The sequence below is a fragment of the Cydia pomonella genome, chromosome 14 (genome assembly GCF_033807575.1).
Source record: "Cydia pomonella isolate Wapato2018A chromosome 14, ilCydPomo1, whole genome shotgun sequence".
Lineage (NCBI taxonomy): Eukaryota > Metazoa > Arthropoda > Insecta > Lepidoptera > Tortricidae > Cydia > Cydia pomonella.
Genome location: NC_084716.1, coordinates 13,242,465 through 13,255,099, shown reverse-complemented (window position 1 = coordinate 13,255,099; position 12,635 = coordinate 13,242,465). Strand labels below are relative to the sequence as shown.

The 12,635-nt window shown below is 36.2% G+C and overlaps 1 protein-coding gene across 2 annotated transcripts; it reads left to right on the top strand.

The window, feature by feature from the left end:
* Window positions 1-146: 146 nt before the first annotated feature.
* On the top strand, window positions 147-11,031 carry LOC133524987 (protein king tubby). 2 transcript variants are annotated; one of them, XM_061861165.1, is made up of 7 exons: window positions 147-461; window positions 570-693; window positions 830-919; window positions 3,066-3,250; window positions 3,883-4,066; window positions 4,628-4,827; window positions 5,613-11,031. In XM_061861165.1, exons 1-7 carry the CDS (start codon window positions 420-422, stop codon window positions 6,015-6,017), a joined length of 1,230 nt encoding a protein of 409 aa, XP_061717149.1. In that variant the 5' UTR covers window positions 147-419; the 3' UTR covers window positions 6,018-11,031. The 2 variants fall into 2 exon arrangements, with proteins under 2 accessions (XP_061717149.1, XP_061717150.1); XM_061861166.1 differs by lacking the exon at window positions 830-919.
* The last annotated feature ends 1,604 nt before the right edge of the window (window positions 11,032-12,635 follow it).

The window sequence follows — 12,635 nt, the reverse complement described above, 5'->3', positions numbered from 1 at the left end:
TTCGCGGTAAGCCCGATATTCAATGAAATGTTGCAAGACAAATAATATAATTTTCCACTCTTTTGTATAATCTACCACTATTCTAACGTATCGTACCCTTTACGAATAAATACTGGGATAATTATAGTGACTTTCGAAGAAAGAAAAAATAAATAAATAAATAAAGAATAAAGATGGGTTGTTGAAGAATTTATAGGTTTAAACTTGACTACTTGTGACATTTACTATTGACATTGCTGTTTCAATTTATTGGTAACACAGTATTCCTGGGCAACGGTAGGCAAGGATGATATATAAACAAAAAAATGAGCTTAAAAATGCCAATTATCGTTGTATTCAATATATAATTGCTTAATTTTATGTGTAATTAAATCTGTGCGGTGTAGTGAAATTAAAAGTTACTAGACAAGTGCTCAAAAATGGCTTCAGTGAGTGTTCGGGATCAAAAGATCGAACAGCAAGTTAGTATCAATTATTTAAATATTTGCCACTAAATTAATCATACCTCCTACTGCGCATTAAAGAAGGAAAAACGAGCATAAGGCGGTAACTTTGACTTCTTGTTTTAGCGTCAAATAATGGAGCAGAAGATGAAACAAAAAAGACAGAATTCTGGTATGGTTCAGGCCAATGATCTAAGGGTTGGATCAGCAAAGCGACCTATATCTGGAAGCCGATCCCGCGAACTACATGGTGAGTAAATTGCGATCCAACTTGATACAAAGTTGTCGTGTTTATGAATGATAGATGTTTTAATTTACCCATGCATGATTGTAATTGATTTTCCTCATTTATTTCGTTATGCCATTACCTTTTTGTTTAACAACAGGCTATGATGGGCCCATGCAATTCCTTATGTCGCCAGTGAATCCAGACCAAGTCATACCCCTCCAAACCAATAGAATATCAACCTATGATGGTAAGTACCAACGCTTGTGTTTTACATAATTTCATTAATTTTGCATGAATTCATGTTGTCTATATTATTGCAGCTGTGCAAATTTAATTTATAAATATCTACAATAATCTCAGTGTTAAAATTTCAATTGAATCACATGAAGCGGTACATTGAAAAGTAAAAATACATAATATTTGTTATTAATTTTAATATATTATATCTGAGTTATAATGAGCATTAATATAAAACACAAAAAAAATGTCAATTTCCAATAGTAATTGCCTTAGTTATATTGAAATATGTCAGATTTTAGTTATTTTCAGTTTCTATACTTTTAATCAGCTGTTTGATCAATATTCATTGATATACACATCTAGTTATCTTAACTTATCTAAAGCATACAATATCTCAACAATATTGAACAAATATGTCACTAAAATCATTTCACATCCTTTAGTACTGTTTGTACTGGTTGTTATAGTAACAGCCATTCTTCAATAAACTGACTCATGGCTCATGAGTCAATCAATCACTTGGATAAACTAGAAAACACTTGACTTGTGGTTCTATTTCCTGTGAATCAGCTTGTGACCACATATTGGTCATGGTTATATATGGGTTTATATAAGTATGTAGGGCAACATCAAAATTAATAGTTTGTAAATAATACAGTACTTTACTGTCACATGTTATTTTTCTAACATTTAATATTTTGTTAAGAAAGTATAAACTTGAAAAAAACATTACCTGCCAGAATTTTCTTATAGATTGATATACAGTTGATTTCCACTAAAAAGGCTAGTTTTCTGTTTGAAAGTAACATGATTTACTTCTTTATTTCAAATTGATTTCAATTCAATATTTGGCAATAATTTTATCATAAACAAATGAAATAGAATTAGATACTAACAACAATAAACTGAACATGTTTGCTGACAGTACATGGGGTACTTGTAGGCTTGACAACATTTAACTCTGTTACTGCCACCCAAAGTATTAACCCTTTATCCATTTAATATTCCTTTCTAGTCATTTGATTACGAACCATAATTCTTATAGTAGAGATGCGTTTTTATTTTAAGTATGGAGGCAAGTATTTTGCCGCTACGGACTAGCGGGTTAACTGACCATTTGTGAACTTTATATTGTGGTAACAAGGTTTGCATATAATTAAGTCAAGCAACAGTTTAATGATAGTAATACTGTATTATTAGATTTATCAGGCATTTTATATTCTAAACTAAAGGATTCAACAAATTTGTTAAACCATTACATAAATGTTTGTGGTTTTAAAGAACAGGACAATTGTTGAATTTAATGTGTAAACATTACTTATTAGTGAATTATTCTTATTAATATTTCATATTGAACAAACTCAACCGATAACTGAGTCAAGCATAAACATCTTTTTGTCTCAGTTGAAGATGAGTAAAGCAGTTTTTCCCCATACTTGGGTGATTCAGGAATATAGTATGTGATGTAGTGATGATGAGTAAAACATTATGATGTTTGCCTAAGAAACAAAGCAGATTTGTTTTTGACCTTTTATAACAATCTTAAATGCAGTTGGTAATATCAGTTAACATATAATAACAATTCACTAAGTTTGTTTGTAGAGGAAGTTAAATAATGTTTCAAGGAATAAGGATATAAAATAATTAAAATGTTTTCACCAAAATTATGTATATGAGAAATTCCAAAGAAATATTTTAATATAACCAATAATGACTAAACAAGTAGCTAAGCGCAAAACGGGGGAGAAAAATAATTTAGCTGATAATTTAAATACATAGAAAGTGAAGTTGAAGTTAGCAAGTGTAAAGCTCCATTTACACGAATTACACGGCGCGAGAGCTTGTATGTTATATTCGATAGAGGAAGAACCCACGTAGCGGTGTGGCACCGCGCGGTACGGCGAAGCCGCGGCGTGAAATTTTGTATCACGGTGCAGAAATCCGCCTTGACCGGACACGGCGCCGCCGCTGCACTGCGCGGATCGGCGGAGGCGCCTTACATTACTAACTACAGAGTACAATAAATTCAGTCGATCAACCAAATACCGCAATGTAACGAAAAACGCATGCAAGTTCTTGATCCATCTAAATGGGGCTTTAAATCCAGGTTGGTTAACTCTGATGTCGCTGACGTCATTATAATTTGTTTTTAGAGCTCGGCAACCAAATCGAAGTGTTAACGGTAGGCGATGGCGACCACAGCGGCGAGGGCGAGGAGGAGGAGGAATCTGTGCCCGTTTGCAGCTTCGCCCGTGACGTGAGCACAGATGACGTTTGTGCCGATGCGGCGGTAGCACCATTACAGCCTCGCGCTAAACGGGACTCGTCTCCCAGCCAGGTAAATTCTAGTGTAAGCACGGCTGTCATTGACGATTAATTTCTGTACTAAGTTTTAAATATCGATTGGCTAAAAACAAACCAACTGATCCATGCGTTCTCGGAGCGCTTTAGGCCTCGGACTGAATGCTCGTGGCGAGCGGCGCGATCAAAATGTATAGAATTGAATGAATCTGTTTTGGACGACAGCGGCGGCCGGTTGCCGCGCCGCCCGCCGCGCCGCGTGCGTCCAGTCCTACTCAGACAGTTGTCACCTTATTAATTAGTTATACTATTTAAGTATATTTCAAATTATAAAGTGTAAGATATTACACTTTATAATTTGAAAACGATAATTTGCGTCTCTCCTATTCGAAAAGTTAGGCTGATAATCGGGTGGAAAATTGCATTTCCCATCCTAGGGTGGAAAATGTTTTTTTTTTTCATTTGTACTGCGAGCATCGGCTAACAGCTATATATGCCATATCATTCAGTTAAAAGCTCTCATATTAGCTTTCGCATTTTCAGACCAAGTATTTTATCGAAATTAAATGTTAATTGTATTACATTATTTCGTTCGAGCGCCAAAATATCTCGGGTGATATCGTTTACATTCCACCCTTGGTTAACAATCTACTATTGTTTGTTCCACAGACCGTAGAAATTGAGGGTTCCGTAGAAGGAGCCGTAGAGACGTTCGTAGTGACACCAGCGAGACACGGAACCCTGTACAAGTGCAGAATAGCGCGCGATAGAAAAGGCATGGACCGCGGGCTCTACCCGACCTACTTTCTGCACTTGGAAAAGGATTATGGGAAGAAAGTGTTTCTTTTAGCTGGTAAGTTGGACACAATTGTCATTAAATAAGCACAGTACAAATAGTGTGCCCTAACCTAAGTCACTCCAAAAATCCTGAGAAATAAATCATCTGTTATATTTTTAGAGCTATTGATAAACGAGTAGGTTTTCTTTGGTCGACTTTGGTATTGGACTATATAAATGCAATAGAAAGATGATTATGATTTCGTTTTACTCAATATTTTCTATCCTTGTTAGTCGTGAGACTCACCATACAAATTTTTCCTATCTTTCATTTGATCCTTGTCATATAGTAAATTAGGATGAATTTCGATTGTTTGAAAAAGCAATGAAACAAAAGAAATGCTCAGACTCAGATATTCACTCCACTATTTCCACTTGAGAGAATGAGATAAACGTTTGAACTTTTTTATCCGATTGTAAAAGCGACTGACAACATCTGCAGGTATTTTCACTTTTATCTATTTCATAATTCTACTAACAACAACACAGTTATCTGAACACTCGTATTCCTTAACTCGTTGCAATAAGGTTGCTAATGGTGGACATTTTCCAATAGTGATTTTATTTTGATCTACAGCTCGCAAACGGAAAAAGTCAGCTACGTCCAACTACCTTATCTCCACGGACCCAACGGAGCTGACAAGAACCGCCGACAGTTTCGCCGGAAAATTGCGGTCTAATCTACTAGGGACTGCCTTCACGGTGTATGATAATGGCAAGGCGTGGCGGAAACATGATCGAGCCAACACGAGGCATGAGCTTGCTGCCGTCGTCTATGTAAGTCACTAATGTCTATTAAAGTCCAGGGATCTACATTTATCAGCTAAATGAAATGTAATTGTTGATTGTCATTTCGGTCGCAATATCGCGTCCCTGGATCTCGAGGGTCATTGTGAACTGGAGGCCCGGGGACCCCAGGTACGTCCTTAAATTACGTCCAAAAGAGAGGTATGCGCATTGTGAATGTCATCTCGCTCAGTGTGGTAGGGCACAGCACAGCGGATGTCACCCCAGATCTGATCCAGAGCAGAGCCCAACTGGGGAAGTACCTCCACCTTACAGAAAACCGCAACCAAATAACACTAGACCCTACTCATAGTTATGTGTTCCTGCCGGTGAGTAAGGTTGCCAGAGCTCAACGAGGAGTGGGGGGCGGGTTTAGGGTCGGCAACGCATAACTCCTCTGGAGTTGCAGGCGTACATAGGCTATGGAGACTGCTTACCATCAGGAGGGCCGTATGCTTGTTTGCCACCGACATAGTATTAAAAAAAAAAGGCAGGCCGAAATTGCCGAAATTAGATCGCTCTAATCTATTAGGGGATGCTTTGACTGGGTGAATATCGATCAGTTAACGCATGAACTATAAGAAAAACTAGAGTCAAACCAAGTTAAGGCTGCATTGACTTTGCAATATAAGTGTGGATGTGTCATCAAAGACGTCAAATTATTATGTAAATATAATGTTGCAGAAAGGTGTTAAGTTGGTGCAGATATAGCTTAGACGGACTCTAATAAATATTCACATATCACCAAAATTTATTGAATATTTTGTATCTTCCAGGACACCAACGTACTAGGCTTCAAAGGCCCTCGAAAAATGACCGTCATACTCCCCGGCATGACGCCCGACCGTCAGCGCGTCACCATCGCCCCGGAAGACGACAGCGAAACCCTGCTAGAGCGACTCAAACTCCAAAACCTGGACGAAATAGTCGTCCTACACAACAAAACGCCAGTCTGGAACGACGAAACACAATCCTACGTCCTGAATTTCCACGGCAGAGTCACCCAGGCAAGTGTTAAGAACTTCCAAATCGTACACGACTCGGAACCAGACTATGTGGTCATGCAATTCGGCCGCATATCGGAGGACATTTTCACTATGGACTTTAGATATCCGTTGTGCGCGTTGCAGGCGTTTGGTATAGCGCTTAGCTCGTTCGACAGTAAGCTGGCTTGCGAGTGAATTTGGAGATTTTTAGAAGTATTTTACGGCGAATAGGATTTGAATCCATAGAATCAGTTATTTTACAATCATGCCGTTTTTTGCCATTAGTAATATGGTTGTATTTATGTTATACTTAGTTTACATTTCACTATGAATTTGTATTATAGGTCATACTTTACATTTACACGAATTTAGGCTTTAGTGTCTAACCGAATAGTAAAAAATCGTCTAAAGCTGAATGCCTTATTTGGCAACATTAAAAAACTGTTTCCACGTTTAAATATTCTGGTAACTAAACGTATTTAACAGTTGAAAATAATAACACTTTTAAAAGTGAGTAGATGTTTACCTGATTAACGCACATGTAGTTTCGGTACTTCGTGATATAGTCACGAAGAAACACGTATTGTGTGCATCAATTGAAACGAAATAGATGCCTTGACAGCACATCACACTCTGTATAATTTTGGGCTGTATTCACTTTCAACATATCACAAAAAATACGGCTAGAAACAAAGTAGCGGGTTATGTTCCGACATAACCGGAATAACCAAAAATTATAAGGGGTTATTATAACCATTTGTTGTATAAGTTTGCAAACAAAGAATTATCTTCTAAAAATATACCGAATAGACAAGAGATTATACTTTTCGATTTTCTCGTACAAATCATAATTATGTATGATTATTTGTTTATCCAAAAAGCAAGTCACAAATTATCTTATTGAATATTATTAATTCTTTATTTACATCTAGTTTGGATCCATGTTCCGGCATAAATTAAATTCTAATTAATTACACTGTAGGTATTGGTATTTTTTATTGACCTATAATAAATAATTAGAGTTCAATACCTACTAACGTGGATCCGCATTCCGGCATATACGGCCAATTATATGCACACGTTGCAACCGGCCCGAGCTAGATTTGTTTTCCGTTTCACGAAATATCAGCACATCGTTAACAATATTTGAAATGCGAAAAAATAGTTCAAGTGCAATAATATTAAACTGTCACATATTGTTAAAGATGTTCTGGTATTTCGTGTAACGGACAACAACTCTAGCTCGGGCCCGTTGCAACGTGTGGATCTAACTGGCCCTTATGAAAGGTTACACTTTCGTTTATTGTTTTGAAAGATATTTTCAAATTAAGGCTATCCAAAATATTGCTAATTTTTAGCTGGCAGGCCATTGTAAGATACAGTGGCGGATTAACCGAACAGCAGAAAAAGCATATGCTAAGGGCCCCGCGCCTAGGGGGGGCCCCACGCTCCGACCCTGACCATGCGATTTCGGCACACGGAACCGGCCAAGTTCAAGTAGAACTCGCACTCCACGGATCCTGTACTACCACATTTTATTTACAATGTATTTTTTTTAGTATGTCAGTAACAATCAATCGATCAATTCCTGTCTGTATTTATTTATGACGATACCAAATTTAAAGAATTTTTAGGCTTACGCAAAGACCAAGAACAGAGTTTAGCATTAAACCGAAGGTGCAGTGTCTCAAAACTTTTATGCATGGCTGCAGGAAACAGAGCTCGGAAACGAACAAAAGAAGATACTGTGTTTAAAAAGATATTAGTGAAAAGCAGGGAGGGATGATTTATTTATTAGTTATTATTTCAAATAACAAATTGCACCTTACAGCTAATGCCTAATATGATCAACTTTGAGCCCGTACTTAGTAGGCCAAAGGACGCGCTCCTCTACGGCATGCCGGGCGCCCAAAATATGCAGAGTTGCTGCAAAGCCCTGATACATATGATCTAGTTGTCAAAATGTTATAAAAAGAAAACAGCGGGGCCCCTATGCAGGGCTTTGCATTCGCATAGGCCGGATGTAAAGTCCTACATAGGGCCCGATACCCAAAGCATACCAGCAAGTCGCACTTTCGAGCAAGAAGTAAGGCCGAGCATCAGGCGAGCCGAGACCACATGGTTCAATTCCAAACTCTGTTCTCCTACAATTCAGTCAATTTCAGCCTTTGCATGGTGGCGCGCCGCGATAGAACGCTCTGGGCCTCCGCCCTTATACGGAGCTCGGCCTACGGCCTCGTTCACACTATGGCATTGGTTTCATTCTAGGCTCTGCTTTCCTGCAGCTTGGCCTTCAGCTTCGCACGGGAACGCTACGAAATCGGGTGGTCCGGATATTCAGCTAGTGGGGCTCAGCCTTTGGGCTTGTTTTTTGGCTCACTTAGCCATTAGTTCCCACTTCTTAGGTCCGACTCACTTTTCACCTATTTTTACAAGCTTTTATTAAACTGATGTTGTTGAACAGTATCCCTACATACTTTTATTTAACTTGCAATACTTGTAAGTTGTTTTCAAAATCTGCAAACTATTTTTTTTTTCATTTGTCAAAATTTGCCAAAATTGACCACATCTGATCATGAACACCGAAGGTAAGGAGGAAACCTATATATAAGAAAGGAACTGTGATAAAATAACACAACTTCATCAAAATTAGGCTCTTTTAAAATGGCTAAATAAAAAATATATATAATAAATAAATCGGAATTTCTTAAAATAAATAAATAAGGAAAATAATTCGGATTTTAAATGACGTCATATTCCTATAGTTCGTGTCATCCACATAGACGCGCCCCGCTCTTCTTCCTAATCGCTTATAGTACAAATCTGCCACTTTCTGGCAATGTAGTAGTTATGTCTACTAATTAATGTGTGTAGACAGAGTACTATACTAGTAAAAGGGTGCACCCCACACTTGTAGGTACTATAGGCGATTGGGAGGAGGAGTGGGGCGCGTCTTCGTAGATGACACGAACTACAGACAAAAAAAACATCTCTTGTGTTATTTATTATTATTACTATTCAGTCAAAAAAGGCCAAACGGGGTCTATTAGTAAGTATTTTTTACATTACATTACAAGCATAAGGGAGTAACCTTTGCAGCGCTTTGTACGTCTTTTTAGTAAGAAGAGAAGATTTTTGCAATAACCCAAAAGCGACTACACCGATCATTTTCGGTATAGTTTTTATTAAAAGTATTTATTTATTAAGCTTTTATTTGACGATTTTTTTCATATTTTTACGGTTAATTAAAAAAAGGTTTTTGGTGACCGTTATTCGTTTTGAAAGACCTTATCCAACCATAAGCCACACTATCATCAAAGCAAAAAAAAAAACAAATTAAACGCATTTTGTTTGGGAGTAGGGTACACCCAATTTTTTTTCATAGTTTTTATTTTACTCGTTCTGTCGCAATGCATGATTTATGTATCCATGCCAAATGACAGCTATCTAGCACTTAATATAACGGAGCAAACCCTCTGACAGACGGACATGGCGAAACTACTTATATAAGAGTTTCTAGGACTACGAAACCCTAAAAAATACACTGCATAACATGTTAAAAATTAAACGAGAACGAGTCGAAAAAAATTAAGACATCGTAAAAATTTTGTGATGGTACTGAACCCTAGGGATGCGAGTCCGACTCGCACTTAATCTTTTTTTTTCAAACCAGGGGGCCCCGCGACCTATTGTGCTAAGGGCCCCGCGCCTTCTTAATCCGCCCCTGGTAAGATATGCATTTTATTTCAAGTCAGAATTATTACTTTTACATTATATCCTATAAATTACAATAAATGGCGTGGTAAACAAATTTTGAACATTATATAATTTATTTTTATTGTTTTCGTGTCACTTTATGAAATCATGACAAATTTGTGCTCCTAGTCATTTAAAATAGTTTTAATTAGTTATAGTTAGTTAATTAGAATTAGTTTTTTTATAATTATTGAGAATTGCATTTAAATATCACATCACCAAATTTTTACATGTATAGTTAAATGTAAAAATGTAACATACAATTTTAATATTTATTTAACAGCCTTGTGACGACGGCTAAGAAGTATATTTTTACACTTAACTGTACTGTTATGTGATAATGGGTTATATCATATCACGGATAAACGCACAATTTTTTGTGTTATTGGTTTAGTTTTATTTTATATCTTAAGATTCTTCACCATACTACTTGTCTGCACCCTTACAGTATTCAATTATTTTTATTTTGATGCATTTTAGTGTAAACTAAAATAGGTATAATTATTTTACAAAATCTTGTAATACGTCGTTAGTCTCAAATTATTATAATTATAACTAAAAGTATTATTTTAAAAGTATTGGTATAGCTTACACGAGAAATTGTCACCGCAGTCCTGAATGAGTAGAAACTAAATTGGATATTATTTTAATCATCTACCAGAACTGAGCAAAGTAGCGAAAAAGTGCACTAATAAAATCCACCAATAAAAAAGAGAAATGCGCGCAACCCACCAATGGGGAGGCGTCCTAGCAACCTCGCATAGCTCCGTTGAATGCTTAATCTTAAAATTCACATTACCTATATAGCTATAGAGGTGGATTGTCAAAGTAAACTTGGTAGCCACAGTAAATTTACTTCCATCTTTCGACACACGATTAAAACTTTTAGAACGCCAGTTGACTTTGATCTTATCCTTTCACTGATATGTGTTAAACTTGTTAAATATCAAAAAGTGGCGCCGTCTACTCGAGCATAGGTCATAAGTATGGCGCCATCGGTCGAAATGATACCACCTCTATATCAAATTCTCTTTGCCTATAGTAAAAGTACTAAATACTACATATTACTTTGTCGGGGATATAGTGTACCGATCATCCCACAAGTATAAATACCCTTAAAATGTTCACATACGCTATCGAACAGTCAGCAACAGAACAACAACAACAGCAAGTTTACTTATATAATGTTAACCGTTTTCCAGGCATAGTATGATTTCAACTTTACCATTCCGATTCAAGGTTCAAAATGCACTTTCGGGAAATGTATGTTGTTTTATTGGGAAAACCTAAAACTTCTAAGACGCAAACGGTTTTAACCTTTAAACTTTTAATACGCGCGATAGCAAATCTTATCAGAATGCACGAAGGTTCATTTTTATTTTAAACTTGTTAAAAAGCGTTAACATTGACCACTTCGTCCATGTAGTTAAGTCTCTTGCTGGATGAACTTTTTTTTTTTATATATAGATTCGACAATAATCTGTCCACTGCCTCGTCTCATGTTTTGACTGTCATTGTTTTAAGAATAAATGTCTCATTCTCAGGAAAAGGGAACCCATTTGCGGTATACGTTTGCATCGCGAAAATATGCATTAATTTGTAAGCGCATGCCTTAAGTAGGTACCTTTTCTTTGAGAAAGACACAAATAAGAATATAAACTTAATAAACGTGTGCCTATAATAGAATATGTGTGTAGATAGCTAAAAAGGGAAAATAAAATGTATTGTAATATAATTAAATGAATAAACTCAACGCGTCAATATATATGAGCTTTCTTGTAGTTCTATGTTAGATATAGTAATTATTAATAATGTGGCTGTCATGATAAAAGGGTCCTTACAGAGTTTGAGTTTATGCCATATAAATACTCAGATGCCGCCACTGACTTCTATATCTTTTGACTATGACACAACAAAAATTGTGAACTGTGGGCTCAAGATTTTCATAATTTTTACATCTGTCAACTTTTGTTGTATTAATATTATTAGAAAGTTCCATTTTATCATGACCAACGACAAATATTTACTGAGTGGAAAACACAATACAGATTTGCCACATTTACCTAACTACACTATTTTGAATTAGTATACCTAGTAATTTATAATCGAATAACTTGAATCGTCAAATATCAATTTCTATATAATATATGAAAGAATCATGGTATACGCTAATAATTCACATTGTACACTTTGAAATAAATATATCAAACTTTAAATTGTATCAGTTCACAGGGATATACTTTTTTTCAAATATTATATTGCTTGTATTTTTTTAAAGGAATAAAAAAATATTTTCAGCTAATCCAAGGTCTCGTGTATGGAGGGTAGACGTAAGGAGAACACTCTCAAAATAACATAAATAGGCGGCGCCACAATACCTAGAGTATTTGATATAACATTTCAAATCAATGTACAGCGCACTTCACTCCGTCAATAACGGCTGAGATTTGAAACTGTTATTTATAGGTGACAGCTGGGCACTTAACTGTTCTGCCATTTATTCTCTCGTTACCTCTACCCTCCATAGTCTAGAAAGACGTTAGCCCTTCAAACCACCCTCTATAGAGGTACATTAAAGGCCTGTACATACGAAATGCGTGTGCGTAGACGTTCACATGCGCTTTGTAATATACAGATGTTTATGAAAGACACACCGATTGCGTGACGTGTGCGTGCACGGCTCCAACGTTTTCGCGCGCGCAGCCGGTGTGTGCTCTGGCCTTTACTTAGTTCTCAATGAGATATCAGAGACAACTAAAAAAGTAATCTACATTGCTTATCTCATTTATTGATGTTATTCAACATGTAAATTAGTTAAGAATAATTTTACCAGTATTAACTTCGGGGTATTGTGCCTTCTGTAAAATAATGATAGATTTAAGGCAGAATTTCTCAATCGATTTTTATAAATAACAATTAAAAAACACACAATTGGTCTATAATGAATATTTACCTAGATCTTTTTCTGGAATGGAATTCACTAAAAATACCAAATGAAAGTGTTGGTAATCGAATGAAACAATTATAATATGTATGTAAATAGAACGCTTTTTGTGT

Excerpts from the sequence above, each read along its gene's own strand:
- LOC133524987 (XM_061861165.1), top strand. The coding sequence starts at position 420 with ATGGCTTCAGTGAGTGTTCGGGATCAAAAGATCGAACAGCAA. Across the intron at positions 694-829 it reads CCGATCCCGCGAACTACATG|GCTATGATGGGCCCATGCAA; the intron begins GTGAGTAAATTG and ends GTTTAACAACAG. Across the intron at positions 3,251-3,882 it reads GGGACTCGTCTCCCAGCCAG|ACCGTAGAAATTGAGGGTTC; the intron begins GTAAATTCTAGT and ends TTTGTTCCACAG.